Consider the following 27,079-nt stretch of genomic DNA (forward strand, 5'->3'; position numbering starts at 1 on the left):
ATAAACCTTGTGTCAAAATTTCATAGATTTCTTTTTACTTCAACTAAAGTTATAGTGCGAAAACCAAAAAAATGCTTATTTGGGCCCTTTTTGGCCCCTAATTCCTAAAATGTTGGGACCAAAACTCCTAAAACCAATCCCAACCTTCCTTTTGTGGTCATAAACCTTGTGTTAAAATTTCATAGATTTCTATTCACTTTCACTAAAGTTAGAGTGCGAAAACTAAAAGTATTCGGACGACGACGACGACGATGACGCAGACGACGACGCCAACGTGATACCAATATACGACCAAAAAATTTTCAATTTTTGCGGTCGTATAAAAATGACTATGAACGAGTTATATCGTGACAAAAAACAATGAAAACAATTGGTATACACATCACTAAAGGGCAATAATTACGACAAGAAGACGTCCGATATTTAAAATAAAAAAAAGATAAATTCAGCCTACAAGTTTAAAAGAAAATGATTTATAACGGATGACGATGTCAAACGACGTATGTCTGGTGATGAGAAAAGCTCACTTGACCCTTTTGGCTCGGTGAGCTAAACATATAACAGGGGAATAAATTCTGTCAGAACGGAAGACATTTCCGTCGAAAAGGAAGAAAACAGTACGTCATTTCAACCTTTAAATTACAAATACCAACAAGCGGACATAAATTGAAAGAGAAAAAAAGGAGGAGTTACATATGACTGATTGACAGGCAGATATGGAAGATGCATGATAATTAGCCACGGTCTTTATGCTTATATGAGAACTAATAACTAAGGGGAATTCATTATATTTGGAACCATTATTTGTTTTTAAGAGGGACCCCATCTTTTTTTTATTATAAAAGAAGCAGGAATATTACACAATTCTTGGAAATGTTTTGACCATAAAACACCAGACAGATGATGTATAGTTCTTTGGGAAAAGTTGCTTTAAACAATATAAATATGTACTCATTTGTACATTTTTTGTTGTTGGTTTTAACAAAAACAAGGGTTTTGAACAATTGAAATGTACCCATAATAAAAGGGATATTTATTACATTGAGGGGTTGTTCCCAATCTGTTTTAGGGTGACAATTTATTTTCTCACTAATAAATGAAGAAACAGAAAAGTTGTATCTGTTTTATCTAAGTTTGAACTATTCGTTTAATTACCATTTCACGACCTTAAAAATACTGAGGATAATTACACTCGCATGATCATATTGAAAGATGTAAACATAGAAATTGTCATACGTTAATCCCATCTCCTAAAATAGATTATTTGGAAATTTATAGAATTAAATAAATAAACATGATATCATAACAGAGAAGACCATTATCTTCTTTCACATCACCAACGTTCAGTTATAAGGTTGGTTCCTGTAAAATATTAAGTGTGCCTTCGGAATATACAAATATTAACAGATCTTAACATTGTCAAGCTTGTCAATAACGACCATATGTACCTGTCATTACAGTTATATACAGTAAGTAAGCAACTAATTCCAAGCATATTCTTATTTAATATTCAAGGATTTATAAGTATTTAAATTGGCATATGGATGATCGTTGCTCCTTCTGTATCAATTGAGAAACGTTTAGAACAATTAACATCACAATCAGCTGATAAATAAATTGGCAACAGACTTTTACCCTGTTAATATTGATGCAATTTGACTGATATAACATGTACAATTTGGCATGTTTAATTTTTGGACATGGAATAAAGGCATTATACATGTAATTGTAAGATACTACTACATTGATTTACAAGTAATACAAGTTCTACATATTATTTTTCGCAGTTTCAAGAATTTTCAACGATATGTATAAAATATACTGAAAAAACATGTAAACACAGAGGTAAATTTAGTATTTATTTTTAGATTTTTAATTTCCAATCCTATAACATGTATAAATAGCAGTGTACGTTTACTCACTACAAATTGAAAATTCTCTAAAATTTATAAAAATGCTTTAACACGTAGAAATTCGTCTGTAAAACAATGATATCATCTATTAAAACACATAAGAAACATTACAAAAATAAACTGGACATTCTGAAAGAAGCATATCGTCGCTGTTATGCAAAAACCTCGTATCTTATGTTTTGATAATTTTACAACAGGCAGTAAAAACTGAAATCTTTTTATCGATTATTTAGAATTAAATATGTATGTTCCACTGTATGCAAAAATATCTGATCTTCTAACCAATCAATTACCAAGACGAGCAAACATTTCATCACCTATATTGTATTTTCAAAGCTTTTCATTATTTTTATTAGCTTTGAGAACCTAAAATTGATAAAACTGTACCTGTTATAATGTCAGCTGCGGTGCAAAGTGTTTTTCTTTTGAGATACTATATTTTCGCACAACAAAATGTCTCACCAATCTGACTACACTTTTTCGTCACAATTGTCAGAATTCGGATTAATGATTGGTTAGAAGATCAGATATTTTCGCATACAGTGGAACATACATATTTAATCCTAAATAATCGATAAAAAGATTTCCACAAAAAATTGAGATACGAGGTTTTTGCATAACAGCGACGATATATATAACAACAAGGTAATTAAGTAGAATATCCTAGCTATATATAACTATTAATCTTCGTTTTACTTTCTTCAATATAGTAAGCATGCAAATATAGTTAAACATCATTGCAATTATGAGAATGATATGTAAAACACGTGTTTCTTTAAAAATCGTTAAAAGAGTACATTACAGTTACATGTATTGCCCTTTTTTCAGGTGCAAAAAAAACCATGACAATTTAAAGCGAAAGTAGGATGATGGGGAAAGGGGAGCTGATGACACTACATTATATTTGTTGTAGTGCAGACATCCGACCTAGAACTATAAAAATTTATGTAATTTCTCCAGGTCACAGTGGCACCCATAACAACTATGTTGTCAATTACTTGGTTTATATCAGGTTAATTAGTGTAAATGTGTATTCATGTGGTTTTTTGTTTAAATGTACTGAAGACCTGTTGGTGACCTTCTGCCGTTGTTTTTTTATTTGGTCGGGTTGTTGTCTCTTTGACACATTCCCCATTTCCATTCTCAATTTTATTTAATCATTCTAATCATTTTCTGTGCTTTATTTTGTAATTCATTTGATTGTATAGCTCAAATTTTGGGCACCATGATTGGTTAATAAAATTATCTTATCTTATCTTATCTTATCTTATCCGACCTTTTCATTTATATATATATTAAGAATACCAAACATTTATATAAAAAAAGACAACGGTAACATAAAATATCGCTGTTGGAAGTGTTGGCTGGGAATGGGCATGATGGGAAAGGGGAACACTTCATATTTTTTGTGTGTGGAAGGGCACACATCCAGTATCCAACCCAACTTGTATATATATTTTGAATAACAAAAATACAAAAAAAACTTATTTTAGACAAGAAAAGTAAACCAATAGCTATCATGATTATGCTTTTTATGGAGAATAAATCAGATCTTTGCATTTCACAATGTTACAGATTGTGGTTAAAAATCTAAATCCAAGTAGTTTCAGATACTGATGACTCAATCAGCAACCTGGTCATATAATTTATGAAAAGACTTTAGACATAGACATAGTGAACAATTACTGCGACTTATCCTTATTATACTCATTCAAAATCAAGTGGTCCGTCCAAGCTTATAGTAGCTCACATCCTCTTAACCTTGTGGATGGCTGGCTATAGTAAAACATGAATAACGTTAACGTAGATATGCATGTTTGCATATATTTGCAGTTTATTTAAATGCCTCTGGCCTTTCTTAGTCTTGTATTCCCCATTTTCATTCTCAATTTTATTAAATGATAAATTACATGAACACATTATGTAACAAGTGTTTATATTTCTGTTGCAGGAAATAATGATTAGAGAAATCGTTTTTATCGTCTTGTTATTTCCTGTAACCCAACAGTATCCATTAGAAAAAAGGGAAAGTTTATTATCGGAATCAAGATTACAAAACGAATCTCCAATTACACTGAACTTAATTCTAAGTACTACACCATATCATTTGACGAAAAAACACATCCCTTAAGAAGAAAATCCCGAAATGTATTCAAATTACCAGACGATGTTTTGGATGGTAGAGGAGGAAACATCCATAAGTCAGAACACCCTGCTAAATCTAAATTAGATGAGCAATTTTCTTCCAACGGCACATCTAAATCCAGGAATGAATTCAAGTTACCAAACAATGATAGGAAAACAAAGGGACCAAACATATGGAAAACAAAGGAACCAAACTTGTGGACAACAAAAGGACCAAACGTATGGAAAACAAGAGGACCAAACGTATGGAAAACCAGAGGACCAAACGTATGGAAAACAAGAGGACCAAACGTGTGGAAAACAAGAGGATGAAACGTGTAGAAAACAAGAGGACCAAACGTGTTGACAACGAAAGGACCAAACGTATGGAAATCAAGAGGACCAAACGTGTTGACAACAAAAGGACCAAACGTGTTGACAACAAAACAACCAACCGTACAACCAACAGAAAAGTTCACCCATAATAATATCAAAACAACATTTTCTACATCTTCAAATGTTTTGAAAACAAAAGTACCAAACGTGCAGCCATATGATAAAATCCGCAATAACGAATCTGCAGCGAATCTATCTGAAACAATTGAATATGAAAAACATAATATTGCTATGATTGCAGGTTCTATTGCAATTGTTGTAACATTGGGAATATCAGTAATTGTATTATATAACGTTAAATGCCTTAGACAAAGAATACAAGTATTTTCAATTTGTACATCAAGTAACGAACAAAGTCAAACCATGAATGGAGAAAGTACCAATCAACATGATATTGAACGACAACTGATAAACGGACACAAAGAACCGATCGGAATTGGCATAGAGAATGGTTCCGATTAACATATCTGCAATTATGATTTTAGACATTGCAAAAGTAGTTCTCAAACTACGGTCATTGTTTCATGCGAGCTAAGGTTGTAGATTCCGAAAGATAAATTTCCTGAATATTGAGATGAAACTACGAATCGTACGAAATCTGTCAAACATTGGAAGAGAGCAATGTGAGACAATATCAAACGATATGTATTGGACTATCTTACTAATAAAGAGTACGCTGCCCGGTGAGAAGAAAAGAGGTCCAACCATGAGGAATAGGGACCAAGTTATCAGAAAAACAAAGAAAGGGGCTACTTATTAGTCATAACTTTAAAAAAAAAAGAAATGATAGATTTAAACATATCATATTCAAGATCGAACGATTGTTACCGGAAAATACACAACCGGGCCGCTTTTACTTGAAGTAAACAATTATTTTCCTGAGTGGTCGATTGTGGAACGGTTATTCTAGACAGTTTCAAATTGACTTTCTGTACTTTCACATATACAGATAGTTGTAAAAGAGAAAGTTGTGTCATTAAAATGTGAATGAAGCTGGCGTTAGCGATGGTACCGGTGGAAAGCAGCTACATATGCCAATGTTTGCAATATTTCTGTTCATATGAAAACACAAAATAACTTGCAATGGAAAGTACATCAAGGAAGTACAAAAAAACAAACCAAGACTGATTAGTATTTGCTTTACGCCGCCTTAGTGCAAAAAAAGGCTATATCGCGTAGAGAAAAATAATAACTCTTGAAAAAAGACATCGTTATAAATGCATAATAAATGCTTTAAAGATGAATATCCGAACTGCAATAGACAAAACCTTTGAAACGTCGTATAATTATGTAAATAATTTCACACATATTAGAATGTAAAGTATTATAAGATTGTAAACTACAATGTGTTGGGTTTTTTTTTTCATGTTGGGAATAAAATGGAGAATGGAAATGGGGAATATGTCAAAGAGATGACAACCCAACCAAAGCGCAGAATAATACGGGACGACATCAAAAGATCAATGTAGGATTAAAAACTTAATTCAAATAAGGGGAGGGGATAAAAATTGCTGCAATATTTGACATTGATTTTCCATATATACATATTGTTCTATCATTTTTTTAACAAATCAAGTTAAGAGGTTAAAGGGGGAGGGGTCAGTAAAAACTATGTGAATTAAGATTTGTTATCCTACATTGAACTTTTGATGTAGTCCCTTAAAGCATCGACAAAATCGTGAGCTTACAGTTCTCAAGATTTTGTCTCAATGTGTATGTCTACACTAAGTCAGACTGTAATAGTAATATATGGATGCAATACAAGATATAGTCCTATAACATATGTCTTCGGAGTTTCATATTTTTTACATTCAACGTTTTTTATCGGATATTTCTTTTTACTATCAATGTTCGGGTTTTTTAACATTCAACGTTTTTTATCGGATCTTTTTTTTTACTATCAATGTTCGGGTTTTAACATTGATAGTAAAAAACAAATACCAGATAAAAAACGTTGGATGTAAATGATATGAAACTCTGAAGTCATATATTATAGGACTATATACATTGTAAGATAAAAAGGATAGCAGTTATGTTAAGGTTTATGTACCCTTCTGTAGCCATTTTTGTACGAACTTTTCAAACCTCAATTGTATCAAAACTAAAGATATAATAAATAATAGAGATAGGTCATTTAGTACATGTTCCAAGGGGAAACTTGATGCAAAGCATTATTTTTTACTGTTCCATTGCATTTGATAGAAAAAGAGGACTTTGTGTCAAATAAATCAAGATTTTTATAGAAAATCCACAGCCTTTAATACAGAGATTTTTGTTATAAAATTTGAAACATAAATTACTCACCTTATTTTCTATGATGTGCTAGTGTTTATTTTTTACAAAAAGTTCTAAGTAACCTGTAAATTCCAAAACACCTCGTGCTGAGTCACTAAAGTCGAGCGCACCCTAAAAGGTGTACTTGATTTTGGCCATATTTATACTTGTCTTAACCAATAACTACATTTATAAACTTGTTTTAAGGAAATCAATGCTAGCACTGCATGCAATAATACTATATCTATCAGTCATCAAATTGCCAAATATGAGAGTACAAGGATAAAGGCTGTGGATTTTCTATAAAAATCTTGATTTATTTGCCACAAAGTCCTCTTTTTCTATTAAATGCAATGGAACAGTAAAAAATAATGCTTTGCATCAAGTTTTACCTTGGAATATGTACAAAATGGCCTATCTCTATTATTTATTATATCTGTAGTTTTGATACAATTGAAGTTTGAAAAGTTCGTACAAAAATGGCTACAGAAGGGTACATAAACCTTAACGTAATAAGTTATTGTACAAAAAATCAATACACAAAGCAAAACATGCGATTCATTTCGCTGAACTATTATATACATGATGGTTTAGGGGCAAGCTATTAAAAGTCCGTCTCTGGATGCGGAATTTTCTATATGCGTGCAAGATTCCTCCAAGGCCTTGATCTATTTTCTGCTCTACGGTCGGGTTGTTGTCTCTTTGACACTTTTCCCGATTTCATTCTTAATTTTAATCATTCAATGTTTAATTTGATAAATAATGTACACTAACAGCATTAAGGTTTATGACCCCTTCTGTATCCATTTTTGTACGAAATTTTCAAACTTCAATTGTATCAAAACTACAGATATAATGAATAATAGAGATAGGCCATTTTGTACATATACCGAGGGGAAACTTGATGCAACGCATTTTTATTTACTGTTTCATTGCATTTAATAGAAAAAGAGTACTTTGTGGCAAATAAACCAAGATTTTTTATAGAAAATCCACAGCCTTTATTACAGAGATTTTATAAAATTTGAAACATAGATTACTCACTTGCTTTTCTATGATGTGCTAGTGTTGATTTTTTACAAAAAGTTCTAACCAGCTAGTCAATTCCAAAATACCTCGTGCTGAGTCACTATGTCGAGCGCACCCTAAAAGGTGTACTTGATTTGGCTCATATTTTTATTTGTTTTAACCAATAACTACAATAATAAACTTGTTTTAAGGAAATCAATGCCAGCACTGCATGCAATAATCCTATATCTATCAGTCATCAAATCGCCAAATATGAGAGTACAAGGATTAAGGCTGTGGATTTTCTATAAAAATCTTGGTTTATTTGCCACAAAGTCCTCTATTTCTATTAAATGCACTGAAACAGTAAATAATAATGCTTTACATCAAGTTTCCCCTCGGTATATGTAACTTATTTTTAAACAGGTCGGGAACACTACCTTATATGGATATGCAAGAATTAGCATACTTATGTCCTCGCACATGTATTTGTTTATTTACGTGTGACGCAATTTATTTTTACCTGGGTTTTTGACCAATCCAATAAATGAGTAACAATGCATGATGGACTACTACATGTTTATAATCAACAAAGAACACCTGTTAATTACTGAAATGCAACACATGTTTTCATGCATTGTGGGATTCACAATTTTGCTTAGTTTTTCACTTTTTGTATACACATTTATAGTTCGTGAAATAAAGCATTCTTTCCATGCTCAGATTAACGAAGAGTTGTTGCTATGCAAAGAAAAGAGTGTTTGAGTAAGCCGATATATAGCCATTAATATGATTGATGATGATACGGAGATCTTAGGTATTCGTGCACAAGACAGCAACGAAACAACAGAGAAGAACACAATTACCCATACGACAAACTAACTAGTGTAAAGATATCCGTTCAGTTATAACAGTCGGTGCTAATATTCATGAAAACAGTAACTTTCGTATAGATAGTTAAAAAAAAATAAGGGATCCTTGCATTTTGTGTTCGCAAAAAAGGTGAAGACTTAGAGTGCGTCAAATATCTGTTAGGGTCATTAAAATTTCACAGTTTTCAAAAAAAAAAATGATATTGTACCTTCTTTTGTGATTGCAATATAATTTAAATCGAGGAAAAGTACTATTATTTCATTTGTCTTTAAGAAACAACGACGTATAATCCGGCGAAATTTATAGCCGGTTATACGGTATGGGTTCTTCTCATTGTTGAAGGCATTACGATTGCCTTTCATTACTTGCATCCATTTTATTTGAACTTTAGGTGGAAACTTGTCCCACTGGCAATGATATCAAATCTCCATTTTGTTTTTAATACAAACATCATTCAGAAAGATCGGTTTTCGATTATGAGATATTTACAGTAGAATACTAAGTAATATTTTCATATTTAGAATTTGACAGGTACAGAACATGCATAAAGCCTATCATCAATCATATTTCATCGAAACTGCCAACGACAGTTTTGTATCCTTAATTGACAATGTTAACAAAATCTATAAGTATTGATTTTTGACATATTTCAGTATTTTAGACTTTTTTCAAACTTTTTCCGTTGTTCTGAAGCAATTAGTTGTAGTTTAATTGTTTTAGTATTTTCAAAGTTCTTTTTTTTATGGAGATATTGATTTTTTTTTATATTTTTAACAGACTCGGGCAATTGTCAACCTTAATAAAATCAGTTATGATGTTATCCATGTGTATGTAAGACAAGGACGTGAACTTTGACATGTTGTGTGAAAATTGTGGCGTTTAATTGATCTAAACCTATTATATTACTTTTATTTATTGTTTACTTTTCAGCGTTGCTTACTTTAATAGATTGTGTCTTGGATGAAAATATTATGCATTTGGCACTCGTAACTCATTTTTAGATTTCTATATACAAAGCACGTTTTAAAAATTACATTAGATGTATGTTTCATCATAATACTTTATTCTGATTGGCTAACTGTACATCACGTGTTATTCCTAAAGCAATTGCATCACTCAATAAAACTTTTCATTCATGATAACACGTGGTCCCACAATAAAGTGCACAGGTAAATTAAATAAAACAATTATAAAATTCGTGTTTTCATGATCATACATGTAGCTAAAAAATGTTATTATAAGTATTGAATGCTTCTTTTTGTAACTTCATAGGGTTGTAAAAGCGTTGACCGTGCGCACATTTTTAGTATGAAACGCTTCCGCGCTTCATAAAAAATGTACTTCGGTCAACGCTTTTACACCCCAATGAAGTTACAAAAAGAAGCATTCAATTCTTAAATAAACCGTAGTGGGCAATATGACACCCACTTTGATCCAAAGGATTTAATATATGATTGAAAATATTGCACATAAGTCAATATGACAGCAGCCGATCGATCAAATTCCTCAAAGATATATTTTGGGATAAAATCAACAACAGACAGACTTTATCGATGGACAAAACTATACAAAATTTGTTGAGCTATTTAACGTCCTGCTTTTATAAAACCTTTTTTGTAGCATACCGAATATCATGATGTCCTAAAGTTAAAGTCTAAATTAAAAGTTTACACATCCAGTTCTGATGTTTCTTTGCCAGTTCTTCGTGTTTTTCGAAGTAGAAATGTTTTTGAAATGTCAATATACAGGTTTGAATAAGCTCAAAAGATTTGTCATACTAGACAGTGGTCTCTTCATGGCAAATTTTATATTTTCACGCCGTGAAACTAATGCACAGTTACAATACATAACAATGATAAAAACTTGTTCAACTACTTATACAAGGCGAAAAAGAAAGTCGAATCATGAAGCCAGTAAACAATATTTTTTTTAATCTGAGCATGCAAATTGAAGATTATGTTATATATTTTACAATAAACATATTCGCAGAATAAAAACATGTATTATGAGAGTCCCTTACACTTTATTAGTCGACAGTTTTACCACTAATTCCACGTGTTTTCAAGTGATAGTAACCTCGTAGTAGCCCACAATGCATTGTAGTTCATTGAGTCGATTGGTCAGTTTTTCAAGGCCATACTGGCCTTGTGTTTTAGAAATTACTATGCAAATATATTCTGACGTCAGGAAATCTAGAGTTCTCGACCTGTAAAAACTGAAGGTAAATTCATCCGTGTGAATGAGAAACAATATTCTGTAAATATCCATTGATGACGCAATCATAGTCAACAAACTAATTCCACTTGAGATCTCAGAGATATCTTTTACTAATGATCTAGTATATCCAACACACTTATATCGTTACTTAAGAAATAATTCATGGGGGCTTGAATGTATCGTAATTTTACCACGGGTTGGCCCTTCATGCAAATTATTTTACCCCTGAGCGATAGCGAGGGGTAAAATGTCGGCATAAAGGGACAACCCGTGGTAAAATCACGATATATTCAAGCCCCCATGAATTATTTCGAATCTGATAGGACAAAGACGGTTATTCTTTTGGATCGAAGCGCTCTAGGTTAAGGCATTCTTTGCCGGTCCCATAAATAAACGCACTTTTAAATTGACGTAAAAGAACGGAGCAAACTGAATAAAAGACATGCTTAAACTATTTACAATAACGTATTTAGATAAGCTTGGATGATTGTAAATGATAACTTTACTTTTTTGTTTTATATGGATACAAACAATGGCTTATATAACACATTATAATATGACGTGCTTCTTTCGCTTTGTAAACAACACTGTGATAAAGTTCTCCATATATCTATACTTAGCGCAGACTCAGAGATATACATAATAAGGCTGTTACTATATACTTCCCACGTAAATCCACATGTATTGGAACCTATTTGCAAACCATTTGCCGATTTTATTGTTTTAAAAATTGCAGTTAAAAAAAGACAAAATAACTTTTATTCTTATACGGATGCATAATAAAAAGAAGTATTGCATAAGAGCTTGGAGAAATCAACAAAATAAAAATAAAATAAAATTCCGCGAAAGTCTTTTAATGTTTTTAACGCATTTAAGTCATTTCAAAACATGACGTAATACAAATGAAAACGTTACAGTTGAACGTTTTCTGATATGTGCACCATCGAAATTCGTATAATATTGTATTAAAATTGATTTGTAAGGTTGGTTTTGTTTTGTTTTCTATTCTATTGCATTTTTCGCATATTTACTCATTTCAGCAAGTCAACATGGCGACTCCTTAGTTACGAAATGTTAACTTTGGATTTGACGGTAGCTAACGAGAAAAAACATGTGAATTAAAAATGGCAAATGATGGTTTTGAGAATTTAAAGAATTAACCTCCTATGTGCCATAGGGCCGATTTGGCCGATCTTGTTATGCTCCCAAGTTTTGAATTTGGTTTAACGTCACAAAGTATGTGACGTCACAACCAAACCTACGGCAAGCGACGCTGTCAAAAATGGCCGCACCGGGAAATCAGCCAATTTGGTTCCGTGTGTTTCCACCAGAGGCAGAGCAGGACACGCCATTTCACGGAGCTGCATCTGGACCAATCAGAATGCCAGCTAGAGATTCACCTCCTATTCTCTACTTTTATCTACTCTTTTCATTGGATCTGATAAAAGAATTTGTGAAGCAAACAAACAGGTACAAATTTCGAAAGATTTTATTCAGAGATTTTTTTTCTTATTACTCAGTTTTCAGCGATTTCTAGTTTCGGAACCAACGGAAATGTTTTTTGCAGGAAAGACGATCGATTATTTTTAATTATTGAAAGCAAAAAAAAAAAAAAAAACACACACAAAAGGACGAGTCAGTGAAAACAAAAGTTTTTCACGGGAAAAACGAGTGATAATATTCCAATAAATTGAATAAAATATGTTTTTGGATGGGTTTTCACTTATATGACAATTAACATAGAATAACTTTTGTCAGCTAAAATTATTCTTTTATTAAAGATTCTTTCCGACGGACATAAAACTTGGCAAACGGGAAAGACGGCTTACATTAGGATTATTTCCTCCGGGCATACATGTAAGTTAGGTTTATAAGCGTGCTTTTTTTCTCATTCTTTTTTAAATTTAATTGAACATAAACTCTCAATTACAATCATTATGATTTTCAGATATGCTTCAGACCTGTATGACAGAACTAGACTCCAGACTGGTAGATTTTCCAGGAAATGCCAGTGGAGAAAAGAAGGAAAGCTAACAATTTCCGAGTTCAAGGCTTTTTAGGCGTCCTTTTCAATATGGGATTAAATAGGAAAAGCTCTATAAAAGAATATTGGAATCGAAAAAACATGTCTCAATCTACTCCATGGTTTAGAATGACTTTTACCCGCAATCGTTTTCAAAATGTTTTGAAATTCTTGCATATTGTAGACTGTAAAAAGATCCCGGCAAGAAATAACCAAAACTACAATCCGGCTTCAAGAGTTAAACCATTAATTGACTTTGTAAATAGAAAATTTCTGTACTACTATAGACCAAGACGGGAGTTGTCAGTCGACGAGACGTTGGTCGGAACAAAAGGTAAAACGGCAATGTTGCAATACATTTCGAGCAAAAGATCCCGCTTCGGAATAAAATTCTGGGTTCTCGCGGAAGCTGTTACAGGATACGTTTTACAAATGCACATTTATCTTGGCAAAACTTTTGAACCCGCTCTCCCTGCTGGTACGTTACAAGGAACAAATGTGGTAATTAAATTGTTACAATCTGCTGATCTGCTTAATAAATGGTATCATGTTTTTACGGACAACTTCTTCTCATCCTTAAATCTTGCAAGAACACTCCTTGTTCAGAGAACCCACCTTACAGGCACTTTACGAAAAAATCGACCCATGCCTAACATGATTAAGAACGCCAATCCCGATCCCGGACAGACAACTTATGCTAGACAGGGAAACATACTGTTGTGCTCCTTCCGAGAGCAGAATCGACGTAAGCAGGTAAAGCTAGTGTCTACGTTTTATAGCGCTATCCGAGCAATGAATGCAAAACCACTTATCGTAAACGCACACAACAACTTCATGGGCGGTGTAGACCTTTCGGATCAAATGATGGCATTTTATAACGATCACAGAAAACAAACCAAAGTCTGGAAAAAAATTATACTACACATGTTTCACAGAATACTACTTAATTCTTATATCCTGTATTATCAACACACATCTCATAACCCAATATTAACAAGATTTGAATTCGTGAAACAAGTAATTGAAGGACTCACTGAGGAACATCTATCAAATAGACAGCAGAATCCTGGACAACGACAAAAAATACGAAAGGTAACGGAAAGGAAAGAAAAAGACTGTACTGTGTGTTCCGACAGGAAAAACGGCAGACGAAGAAGAGCAAGGACCGAGTGTTCACGTTGCGCGAAGGGACTGCACAAGTTGTGTGTTCATAGACACGAATGTTAATAATGGAATTATGACTTTCTTATAATTGTTTTGTGAATTATGATAAAAAAATATTCTTGTAAAAACATAAATGAATTAAAAGCTGTATTTTTATTTTCTAATGACAAGGTTTTGTCTTTCTTTAACTTATGTAACGACCATTTAAAACTCGGCAGAAGGAGAGCATGGTTTTTTTTCGGAAATAAATAATTTGATTCTCTACTTGAATAAAATAAGAATCTGGCTTTTAAGGGAAGAAAACAAGCTAAAAGGAAATATTCAACATAAACTATAATGCCAAACTATGAGAAAAATGTTGCATCACGTAAAGAAAAATGATCAGAGATTTTGTTTTAGCTAAAAGGTCGATCCCTTTGTGGCGGACAATTTAACTTGCAAAAAGGGGGCATGGATTTTTCGTAGAAAAACAAGGCAAGAAAAAAATATTTGAGATAAAATATAATTGGTTGCTTTGTCTTTCAAACATAAATAATTTTGAGACAAGAAAAAAACACCCTTTTTTATTAGTTAAATTGTTCATCTCTTTCAAACTCAAAAGGATGAAGAAGTACACAATCTAAAACGAAGAAAGTACAAAAACAAACAAATGCTTAGTTTTCGAACTGTCAGATATCTGTTTGCATGTTTAAATCGTCAACAAGTCAGCTCTATCTATCCGTCTTCTTGTCTGAAAAATGCCTCTCCGCAGAACAAATTAATCCCATTGACGTTTATGACGTTGTATAATAATTACGTCTATGTAACGTTCTCTCGAAAAAACAACTTTATGTAGGGCCGATTCTTGGCTAGTCTGTTTCCCGGCCGTTATTGAAATTAAATTCTTGGGCTTATTTGATATGCTTTATCTAAATATGTACTTTGATTTTTGATTATGGGCCCAGTTTTCAAGTTGGTCCAAATCAGGATTCCATATCAAGTATTGTGCAATAGCAAGAAATTTTCAATTGCACAGTATTGCACAATAGCAAGAAATATCTAATTGCACAATATTGTGCAATAGCAATTAATTTTCAATTGGAGTTATCTTTCTTTGTATAGAATAGTAGTTGATAATATATGTTGGAAATTTGCCAGACATGACTATGATGTCATTTTCTATTTTTATTTGCCAATAACTTTATGTAAATAACTTTCATTGGAAATTTGCCAATATAAAATGTTACTGATGAAGCTTTTTTTCCTTATCTTATCTAAAATGTTTTTAGATAATGTATGTTGGACATTTGCCAGACATGACTACATGTATGATGTCATTTTCTATTTTTATTTGCCAATAACTTTATGTAAATAACTTCATTGGAAATTTGCCAATATAAAATGTTGCTGATGAAGTTTTTTTTTATTGTTTTATACAATAAACAATGTATATTCACTTTTACTACCAACCAATCTTTACCATTCAGTGATAACAAGCACTTTATTTTACATTTTAATATTTTATGATGTATTTAAAAGAGTAGTTATTGTTGCAAACTCCATTAGAAATTTGAATTGATATCAGTTTTGGAAAAAGGGAAACGGGGATGTGAAAAAAAAGGGGGAGGGGTTTTAATTTTTCTCATTTCAGATTTCATAAATAAAAAGAAAATTTCTTCAAACATTTTTTTGAGAGGATTAATATTCAACAGCATAGTGAATTGCTCAAAGGCAAAAAGAACTTTTAAGTTCATTAGACCACATTCATTCTGTGTCAGAAACCTATGCTGTGTCAACTATTTAATTTTAGATTTAAAAAGTTTGAAGAAGAAATCTTTAATTGATTTGTAAAATCTTGTTTTACATGCATAGACCACATTCATTAGGTTTTGGAAACCTTTACTGTGTCAAATTTTAATCACAATCGAAATACAAAGCTGTATCAAGCTTGAACATTTTATCAAATATTGTTCAGCCTTCAGGGTCTCAACATCTGCACTCGTATCAAGATATGACGTCTGGCTCATTTCAATTTTTGTTGTGTGAATTTCCATGATTATGAGTAATATGTTAACTATTTGGTATATTGGTTCCTTGCAATTTCTACATGCCTATCAACCTCTGCGGTCGTATAAAGCTGCGCCCTGCGGAGCATCTGGTTGTAGTTTCCAGACATTTACTTGTGTTTAAGAATATCTATCTAAACTTGTACTACATGTACAAAGAGAAGGCTGTGATTGAGTTTGAGGGTAATTGTTCTAGGGCGGGTACTATATATAGTATTTTATTTCCTGTATTAAGATATAGCTTCACCTTAAGTTTATATCTTTTCAACTAGTTAAGATGGCAACAGAAAAGACATTAAGACTATGCGCACAGTATTGGTGCTACGTTTGTAACGTCAGAAAACGTTCATCAACGGAACGTTGAGAAAACGTTATTGAAGCCTGTGTCAACGTTTGCATCTAAATCTTTTTAAGTTTTTTTTTTCTTTTGAGTCTACTGTGAGTCAATAAAAATTGCAGTTTACAAATTATAGATTTTGTATGTACGTGTTATTGTTTAAGTATATTAATTGTTGAAGGTTTGAAGTTTAATAAATATTTGAATGATTGAAAGGATAATTTCCATAATGGCGATCGACAAAAAAAGAAACATAATTTATAAATACATTTTATTCGTGGTCTAAGCACCGCAGAATTCGGCCATGCAGAGACTCATTTAAATTGATTAGACCATTATCATCAATATCAACCTCTGAACAAATGTATATAACTGAAAGTGCGGGAACGATTTCCGGAATTCGTTTTAATAACTTCAATTTGAATGGGTTATTATCAATAGTGTTAAAGTAGTAACCATGTATAACTTTATTTCCCTGATGATACGAGGCACCCCATTTGTCGGTAGCTGTTTTTCTTAAAATTATTGGGTCTTTGCTTGCTCTTAAAATATAATATGGACAATCAGTGTCATCAGCCTTAACTGCAAAAATTGTTCCATTTGAAACAAAGTCACAAATATTAGTCTCGTCATCAACCCCTTCGTCGTTATTGGAATCGGCATCAGAGTCATTATGTGTCGATTCTTTCACCATTTTTATTTTATTATATGTTCCCAATTGTGCATCGTTCATACAGGTGCTATAATTTCCAACAATACAACTTTGACAAGAATAACAAGATAATTTTCTTACAAAAATCTCTCCATCATCGAATGATCGAACTTGGTGAATTTTTCGGTTTTCTTTAACGGGAAGAAAGTTCCGATCCCGATCTCGATTAACGGAGTCTACATATCGAAAAATTCGTCGAGAACATTTAGAAGAGTCTGCCGTAGTGGACAAATTACTCTGCGCGTAATCAAATAGGTCGCTTGAACTTTGTATCACATGTGTACCACGAATAACTGCTAGATCAGCTTGTTTCTTTATAAACCCGCCTGCTGCATCTTGTGGACCACGCGCATGAGATGTTTCGAAATAGTTTCGAAGAATCGTTGCATATCCAAAATCGGAGCAGGAATAACTTACATCTCCCATACAATGTCGACTTTTATATTGTGAGCTACACCCGTCAGTAAACTCATGCATTACCGATATTTCACAGTTAATAGATTTCAAATATTCCGAGACCAAGTTTTGCACACAATTTGTATAATGATGATCATGTTTTTGGTCTGGGCTTATCACAAAAAACTGTTCAGTGACAATATTTGGTTCTTCCGCGGTGCTATCTTTTCCGTCATATTCGAGAACTGAATGTCTATGTAATATTGTAACATGTAGTGAAACCTCTAATTTCTGAAAATAAGAGGATTGAATTTCATTCTGTTCAGTACACTTATAATTCTCAGAAAAATCGTGAACTGTCACACAATGACCTATCGGAAGATTTTCAACCAATGATTTCATTTGCTTAGATTGCCAGTATGCACGGAATTGATGTGCAGGAAACGTCTCTAAAAGTTTTCTTAAGTATTGAAACATTTCAGCAGGGGAAGAACTTTTTCTCACAAGAACCAATTTCCTTATCATTTTATCACCTTTAACTTTAACATTTTTGTATTCGTATCGTTCCCAAGAAATTTGGACATCACTTTCATCTAATTCTCCTGGCAACATTGAAAATTTACAGACGCCACATTCAGAGCACAGCCTATCTAAGCACGATATCTTATGTTGATGTGTATTTGCTGAACGAGTACATAAAGTATCATCTACAAGCTCACTCAAAGATTCATACAATTTTACCTCACTGCTTCCTTCCCTGGACAGTAATCTTTTACGAAATTGCATACATGATTTAAAAAGCGACCTCATCTCAACATGCTGTCGACAACAGCATGTAACTTTGTCCTTAAACTGTGCTGTTCTTACAAAAAACGGCTTGCATTTTTCAAACGCCCTTTGTCCAATCTGTTCATCAGGATATTCATTCTTGAACTGAAGAAATACTTCGGTCTGTGTTTTTTCTAAAATATAACACGAATGAGAGGAATATACATTGGGGCTAATTCTTACTCGTTTGATGTCATTTTTGTTATTTGTTGGTCTGCTGACATTTGATTGAAGCCAGAAATCATGAACAATTCTTTTGGTTCGTTCTGTCAGGGCATCGGATCTGGTTTTCCGAGTCGTGTAAAGAAATGACGAGTGTTCTGAATGCAAGACTTTGGTTCTATTGTTTTTCCCTTTCTGTAAAGTTCTACTATTTACGCCTAATATATTTGCCAAACTTTTCGTTGCTCTCTTTCTATCGGATATATTTTCACCGCTAACAGACGAAGTTAGAATATTTAATGCAGCTTTATCTTCTCCATTTCTCTTGTGTTTTACCGACGTAATTACATCTTGTATATTACGAATCGCCATTTTTTCTACGCTTTCTTCAAACGAATCATGAAATTTTTTAATTCCTGGTGATTTTAAAATTCGATTACAGTCAACGTATGCAGAAAGTACAGCCGCTCGTTTATTTGGAGTTATTGGAAGTGCTTGTTTCAATTTTTTGATTGACCTGGAAAAAAAAGAAGACAGGTCATTTCATTTGAATAAACCCATGATGATTTTTACGAGACATTTACGAAGCTTTTTTTGTATTTATAATTATAGAATGCATAAAGGGGGGGGGGGGGGTTCTGATTTAAATTAATGTAGCCTGTACCGCTGTCGTAAGTTTTACTTCCGCTTAAATATGTTACAAAAAAGGAATGCTCGGTTTGTATGTGATCAGGATTATCCTTATATATAACCTGCAAAAAGGAATCCTTCTGTCTATTGATAACAAAACTCTTCCCATGAAAAGGGGAGCTATTTCTTCCCTTGTCTTAATCCACATTCATGTGTATTTGGACTAGTTAATGCTTCTATCTTCGATATACTAATTTTTTATGCAAAAAACTATTTAAAGTTACTTTATTTTTATTGTTTTTTTTTTATTTCAAGAAATGGCATACTGTCAGATCCCCTTTAATGTTCGGGTTTGGTTTAAGATAGATTTCATCCATTTATTTGATACATGTAGTTATTTTTATTTCATAAATCCCAATTCAAATAAATGCGGTAATAGATGTCTAAGTCCCACAGTACACGGGTAAAAGAATGAGTCTTAAGATTTTGAAGATTCAATTGTTTAATTGACGTTAACAATTTGTTTTATGTCATTCTATTTTATTTTCAATTTTTTTACCTCGCTTTATCCATTCTGTTAGAAAATGGGATTCCCTCGTCACTCTTTGGTGTACTTGTTAAATCAGCACGTATTCTTTTTCTGTAATTATTCATGTAATTCCTTCTGTTCTCCTTCTTGTTATCTTTTTGCAGGTTTTGCTGTTTTCTTCTTTCATTATAAAGTCTTTGTTTAATTGCGCTCTTTGTTTCACTTAGTGCTTTAGTCTTTGATAATTTTTTTTTTTTGTAACGGTTTTTTATGTAGCATCTCGCTTTTTGTTCTCTTCTTCTTTTTTCCTTTCTTTCTTTATTTAATCTTATTCTTTCAGTGGTGGTTAAATTTGTTTTGGCCTACAAGAACGTAGTTTATGCATAAAAAATTAAAATGACAAAATAAACGTTACGTTGAAAATCACGGGAAAACGTTACAAGATTGCACGGTAACAAATCAGACTAGACATTTCGATTTTCTTATTATTTTTTTGTCTTTCATTATTTATTCAAAATTCCTTTTATATGAGAAAGACTTTTAAAAACACATTACGAAAACAATACATAAATTAAAGAATAAGATACACAATTGATTTATATTTACATTCGAATGTACAACATCTTTACGAAAACGTACATAATTTGTGCATTTAGCACACGGTAACAAAATGGACTAGACAAGCAAAAAGTTAAAATTCGATTAGCAAATTCCACTTCCAAACCATATTTTTGTACTATTTGTAAACGGTATTAAAAGCACATTAAGCATATATGTTTTTTTTTCGTTTATATATTATTGCATTCTATAAAATTTCCTACCGTAGAATCCATTGTAATTTTTTCCCCCTATTTCATATGTCTTGTTACATCATCTTTTGAACATTTCAATGCATCTTCTAACTCGCATATTTGAAAAAAATGCCCAAAACGTCGGATGACGTCATAGCGAATTGTGCTAAAATTTCGCATAGCATTTCCCGCTAATTTGCGTGCAAAATTAAGATTTTCTGATACAAATTACTAAAAAAACTCGATTTCCATGTTACAAGTTACGCTCATATTTTTTGACGTTTTTTTCCCTTTAGGGTTATTTGATTTAATTTTATGTTATAATTTTACTATTTCAAAGATATTACTATAAAACTATAGTCTTTTAGACATTACATATAATACCAGTTTTCATTTATTCTAAAAGACATGCTCAAATTAGGAAGAAAAAACGCGGAACTAGTAGGGTTCACCAATACTGTGCGTAACGTCTAACTGTACATCACGTGTTATTCCTAAAGCAATTGCATCACTCAATAAAACTTTTCATTCATGATAACACGTGGTCCCACAATAAAGTGCACAGGTAAATTAAATAAAACAATTATAAAATTCGTGTTTTCATGATCATACATGTAGCTAAAAAATGTTATTATAAGTATTGAATGCTTCTTTTTGTAACTTCATAGGGTTGTAAAAGCGTTGACCGTGCGCACATTTTTAGTATGAAACGCTTCCGCGCTTCATAAAAAATGTACTTCGGTCAACGCTTTTACACCCCAATGAAGTTACAAAAAGAAGCATTCAATTCTTAAATAAACCGTAGTGGGCAATATGACACCCACTTTGATCCAAAGGATTTAATATATGATTGAAAATATTGCACATAAGTCAATATGACAGCAGCCGATCGATCAAATTCCTCAAAGATATATTTTGGGATAAAATCAACAACAGACAGACTTTATCGATGGACAAAACTATACAAAATTTGTTGAGCTATTTAACGTCCTGCTTTTATAAAACCTTTTTTGTAGCATACCGAATATCATGATGTCCTAAAGTTAAAGTCTAAATTAAAAGTTTACACATCCAGTTCTGATGTTTCTTTGCCAGTTCTTCGTGTTTTTCGAAGTAGAAATGTTTTTGAAATGTCAATATACAGGTTTGAATAAGCTCAAAAGATTTGTCATACTAGACAGTGGTCTCTTCATGGCAAATTTTATATTTTCACGCCGTGAAACTAATGCACAGTTACAATACATAACAATGATAAAAACTTGTTCAACTACTTATACAAGGCGAAAAAGAAAGTCGAATCATGAAGCCAGTAAACAATATTTTTTTTAATCTGAGCATGCAAATTGAAGATTATGTTATATATTTTACAATAAACATATTCGCAGAATAAAAACATGTATTATGAGAGTCCCTTACACTTTATTAGTCGACAGTTTTACCACTAATTCCACGTGTTTTCAAGTGATAGTAACCTCGTAGTAGCCCACAATGCATTGTAGTTCATTGAGTCGATTGGTCAGTTTTTCAAGGCCATACTGGCCTTGTGTTTTAGAAATTACTATGCAAATATATTCTGACGTCAGGAAATCTAGAGTTCTCGACCTGTAAAAACTGAAGGTAAATTCATCCGTGTGAATGAGAAACAATATTCTGTAAATATCCATTGATGACGCAATCATAGTCAACAAACTAATTCCACTTGAGATCTCAGAGATATCTTTTACTAATGATCTAGTATATCCAACACACTTATATCGTTACTTAAGAAATAATTCATGGGGGCTTGAATGTATCGTAATTTTACCACGGGTTGGCCCTTCATGCAAATTATTTTACCCCTGAGCGATAGCGAGGGGTAAAATGTCGGCATAAAGGGACAACCCGTGGTAAAATCACGATATATTCAAGCCCCCATGAATTATTTCGAATCTGATAGGACAAAGACGGTTATTCTTTTGGATCGAAGCGCTCTAGGTTAAGGCATTCTTTGCCGGTCCCATAAATAAACGCACTTTTAAATTGACGTAAAAGAACGGAGCAAACTGAATAAAAGACATGCTTAAACTATTTACAATAACGTATTTAGATAAGCTTGGATGATTGTAAATGATAACTTTACTTTTTTGTTTTATATGGATACAAACAATGGCTTATATAACACATTCTAATATGACGTGCTTCTTTCGCTTTGTAAACAACACTGTGATAAAGTTCTCCATATATCTATACTTAGCGCAGACTCAGAGATATACATAATAAGGCTGTTACTATATACTTCCCACGTAAATCCACATGTATTGGAACCTATTTGCAAACCATTTGCCGATTTTATTGTTTTAAAAATTGCAGTTAAAAAAAGACAAAATAACTTTTATTCTTATACGGATGCATAATAAAAAGAAGTATTGCATAAGAGCTTGGAGAAATCAACAAAATAAAAATAAAATAAAATTCCGCGAAAGTCTTTTAATGTTTTTAACGCATTTAAGTCATTTCAAAACATGACGTAATACAAATGAAAACGTTACAGTTGAACGTTTTCTGATATGTGCACCATCGAAATTCGTATAATATTGTATTAAAATTGATTTGTAAGGTTGGTTTTGTTTTGTTTTCTATTCTATTGCATTTTTCGCATATTTACTCATTTCAGCAAGTCAACATGGCGACTCCTTAGTTACGAAATGTTAACTTTGGATTTGACGGTAGCTAACGAGAAAAAACATGTGAATTAAAAATGGCAAATGTTGGTTTTGAGAATTTAAAGAATTAACCTCCTATGTGCCATAGGGCCGATTTGGCCGATCTTGTTATGCTCCCAAGTTTTGAATTTGGTTTAACGTCACAAAGTATGTGACGTCACAACCAAACCTACGGCAAGCGACGCTGTCAAAAATGGCCGCACCGGGAAATCAGACAATTTGGTTCCGTGTGTTTCCACCAGAGGCAGAGCAGGACACGCCATTTCACGGAGCTGCATCTGGACCAATCAGAATGCCAGCTAGAGATTCACCTCCTATTCTCTACTTTTATCTACTCTTTTCATTGGATCTGATAAAAGAATTTGTGAAGCAAACAAACAGGTACAAATTTCGAAAGATTTTATTCAGAGATTTTTTTTTCTTATTACTCAGTTTTCAGCGATTTCTAGTTTCGGAACCAACGGAAATGTTTTTTGCAGGAAAGACGATCGATTATTTTTAATTATTGAAAGCAAAAAAAAAAAAAAAAACACACACAAAAGGACGAGTCAGTGAAAACAAAAGTTTTTCACGGGAAAAACGAGTGATAATATTCCAATAAATTGAATAAAATATGTTTTTGGATGGGTTTTCACTTATATGACAATTAACATAGAATAACTTTTGTCAGCTAAAATTATTCTTTTATTAAAGATTCTTTCCGACGGACATAAAACTTGGCAAACGGGAAAGACGGCTTACATTAGGATTATTTCCTCCGGGCATACATGTAAGTTAGGTTTATAAGCGTGCTTTTTTTCTCATTCTTTTTTAAATTTAATTGAACATAAACTCTCAATTACAATCATTATGATTTTCAGATATGCTTCAGACCTGTATGACAGAACTAGACTCCAGACTGGTAGATTTTCCAGGAAATGCCAGTGGAGAAAAGAAGGAAAGCTAACAATTTCCGAGTTCAAGGCTTTTTTAGGCGTCCTTTTCAATATGGGATTAAATAGGAAAAGCTCTATAAAAGAATATTGGAATCGAAAAAACATGTCTCAATCTACTCCATGGTTTAGAATGACTTTTACCCGCAATCGTTTTCAAAATGTTTTGAAATTCTTGCATATTGTAGACTGTAAAAAGATCCCGGCAAGAAATAACCAAAACTACAATCCGGCTTCAAGAGTTAAACCATTAATTGACTTTGTAAATAGAAAATTTCTGTACTACTATAGACCAAGACGGGAGTTGTCAGTCGACGAGACGTTGGTCGGAACAAAAGGTAAAACGGCAATGTTGCAATACATTTCGAGCAAAAGATCCCGCTTCGGAATAAAATTCTGGGTTCTCGCGGAAGCTGTTACAGGATACGTTTTACAAATGCACATTTATCTTGGCAAAACTTTTGAACCCGCTCTCCCTGCTGGTACGTTACAAGGAACAAATGTGGTAATTAAATTGTTACAATCTGCTGATCTGCTTAATAAATGGTATCATGTTTTTACGGACAACTTCTTCTCATCCTTAAATCTTGCAAGAACACTCCTTGTTCAGAGAACCCACCTTACAGGCACTTTACGAAAAAATCGACCCATGCCTAACATGATTAAGAACGCTAATCCCGATCCCGGACAGACAACTTATGCTAGACAGGGAAACATACTGTTGTGCTCCTTCCGAGAGCAGAATCGACGTAAGCAGGTAAAGCTAGTGTCTACGTTTTATAGCGCTATCCGAGCAATGAATGCAAAACCACTTATCGTAAACGCACACAACAACTTCATGGGCGGTGTAGACCTTTCGGATCAAATGATGGCATTTTATAACGATCACAGAAAACAAACCAAAGTCTGGAAAAAAATTATACTACACATGTTTCACAGAATACTACTTAATTCTTATATCCTGTATTATCAACACACATCTCATAACCCAATATTAACAAGATTTGAATTCGTGAAACAAGTAATTGAAGGACTCACTGAGGAACATCTATCAAATAGACAGCAGAATCCTGGACAACGACAAAAAATACGAAAGGTAACGGAAAGGAAAGAAAAAGACTGTACTGTGTGTTCCGACAGGAAAAACGGCAGACGAAGAAGAGCAAGGACCGAGTGTTCACGTTGCGCGAAGGGACTGCACAAGTTGTGTGTTCATAGACACGAATGTTAATAATGGAATTATGACTTTCTTATAATTGTTTTGTGAATTATGATAAAAAAATATTCTTGTAAAAACATAAATGAATTAAAAGCTGTATTTTTATTTTCTAATGACAAGGTTTTGTCTTTCTTTAACTTATGTAACGACCATTTAAAACTCGGAAGAAGGAGAGCATGGTTTTTTTTCGGAAATAAATAATTTGATTCTCTACTTGAATAAAATAAGAATCTGGCTTTTAAGGGAAGAAAACAAGCTAAAAGGAAATATTCAACATAAACTATAATGCCAAACTATGAGAAAAATGTTGCATCACGTAAAAAAAAATGATCAGAGATTTTGTTTTAGCTAAAAGGTCGATCCCTTTGTGGCGGACAATTTAACTTGCAAAAAGGGGGCATGGATTTTTCGTAGAAAAACAAGGCAAGAAAAAAATATTTGAGATAAAATATAATTGGTTGCTTTGTCTTTCAAACATAAATAATTTTGAGACAAGAAAAAAACACCCTTTTTTATTAGTTAAATTGTTCATCTCTTTCAAACTCAAAAGGATGAAGAAATACACAATCTAAAACGAAGAAAGTACAAAAACAAACAAATGCTTAGTTTTCGAACTGTCAGATATCTGTTTGCATGTTTAAATCGTCAACAAGTCAGCTCTATCTATCCGTCTTCTTGTCTGAAAAATGCCTCTCCGCAGAACAAATTAATCCCATTGACGTTTATGACGTTGTATAATAATTACGTCTATGTAACGTTCTCTCGAAAAAACAACTTTATGTAGGGCCGATTCTTGGCTAGTCTGTTTCCCGGCCGTTATTGAAATTAAATTCTTGGGCTTATTTGATATGCTTTATCTAAATATGTACTTTGATTTTTGATTATGGGCCCAGTTTTCAAGTTGGTCCAAATCAGGATTCCATATCAAGTATTGTGCAATAGCAAGAAATTTTCAATTGCACAGTATTGCACAATAGCAAGAAATATCTAATTGCACAATATTGTGCAATAGCAATTAATTTTCAATTGGAGTTATCTTTCTTTGTATAGAATAGTAGTTGATAATATATGTTGGAAATTTGCCAGACATGACTATGATGTCATTTTCTATTTTTATTTGCCAATAACTTTATGTAAATAACTTTCATTGGAAATTTGCCAATATAAAATGTTACTGATGAAGCTTTTTTTCCTTATCTTATCTAAAATGTTTTTAGATAATGTATGTTGGACATTTGCCAGACATGACTACATGTATGATGTCATTTTCTATTTTTATTTGCCAATAACTTTATGTAAATAACTTCATTGGAAATTTGCCAATATAAAATGTTGCTGATGAAGTTTTTTTTTATTGTTTTATACAATAAACAATGTATATTCACTTTTACTACCAACCAATCTTTACCATTCAGTGATAACAAGCACTTTATTTTACATTTTAATATTTTATGATGTATTTAAAAGAGTAGTTATTGTTGCAAACTCCATTAGAAATTTGAATTGATATCAGTTTTGGAAAAAGGGAAACGGGGATGTGAAAAAAAAGGGGGAGGGGTTTTAATTTTTCTCATTTCAGATTTCATAAATAAAAAGAAAATTTCTTCAAACATTTTTTTGAGAGGATTAATATTCAACAGCATAGTGAATTGCTCAAAGGCAAAAAGAACTTTTAAGTTCATTAGACCACATTCATTCTGTGTCAGAAACCTATGCTGTGTCAACTATTTAATTTTAGATTTAAAAAGTTTGAAGAAGAAATCTTTAATTGATTTGTAAAATCTTGTTTTACATGCATAGACCA

General features: G+C 32.6%; 2 protein-coding genes and 1 long non-coding RNA gene across 3 annotated transcripts; 2 read left to right on the plus strand and 1 right to left on the minus strand.

The window, feature by feature from the left end:
- Positions 1-1,286: 1,286 nt before the first annotated feature.
- Positions 1,287-5,775, plus strand: LOC139502674 (uncharacterized). The gene is made up of 2 exons (XR_011658910.1): positions 1,287-1,469; positions 3,865-5,775. It is a non-coding gene; the product is annotated as an uncharacterized lncRNA (long non-coding RNA).
- Positions 5,776-16,631: 10,856 nt separating this feature from the next.
- Positions 16,632-20,732, minus strand: LOC139502774 (uncharacterized). The gene is made up of 3 exons (XM_071292359.1): positions 20,453-20,732; positions 19,662-19,993; positions 16,632-18,989 (listed from the first exon to the last, which is right to left on the minus strand). Exons 1-3 carry the CDS (start codon positions 20,462-20,464, stop codon positions 16,646-16,648), a joined length of 2,688 nt encoding a protein of 895 aa, XP_071148460.1. The 5' UTR covers positions 20,465-20,732; the 3' UTR covers positions 16,632-16,645.
- Positions 20,733-23,317: 2,585 nt separating this feature from the next.
- Positions 23,318-25,340, plus strand: LOC139503954 (piggyBac transposable element-derived protein 4-like). The gene is made up of 2 exons (XM_071293997.1): positions 23,318-23,505; positions 23,985-25,340. The coding sequence occupies exons 1-2, from the start codon at positions 23,318-23,320 to the stop codon at positions 25,285-25,287; spliced, it is 1,491 nt and encodes a 496-aa protein (XP_071150098.1). The 3' UTR covers positions 25,288-25,340.
- Positions 25,341-27,079: the final 1,739 nt, after the last annotated feature.

This window comes from Mytilus edulis, chromosome 14, assembly GCF_963676685.1.
Source record: "Mytilus edulis chromosome 14, xbMytEdul2.2, whole genome shotgun sequence".
Taxonomy (NCBI): domain Eukaryota; kingdom Metazoa; phylum Mollusca; class Bivalvia; order Mytilida; family Mytilidae; genus Mytilus; species Mytilus edulis.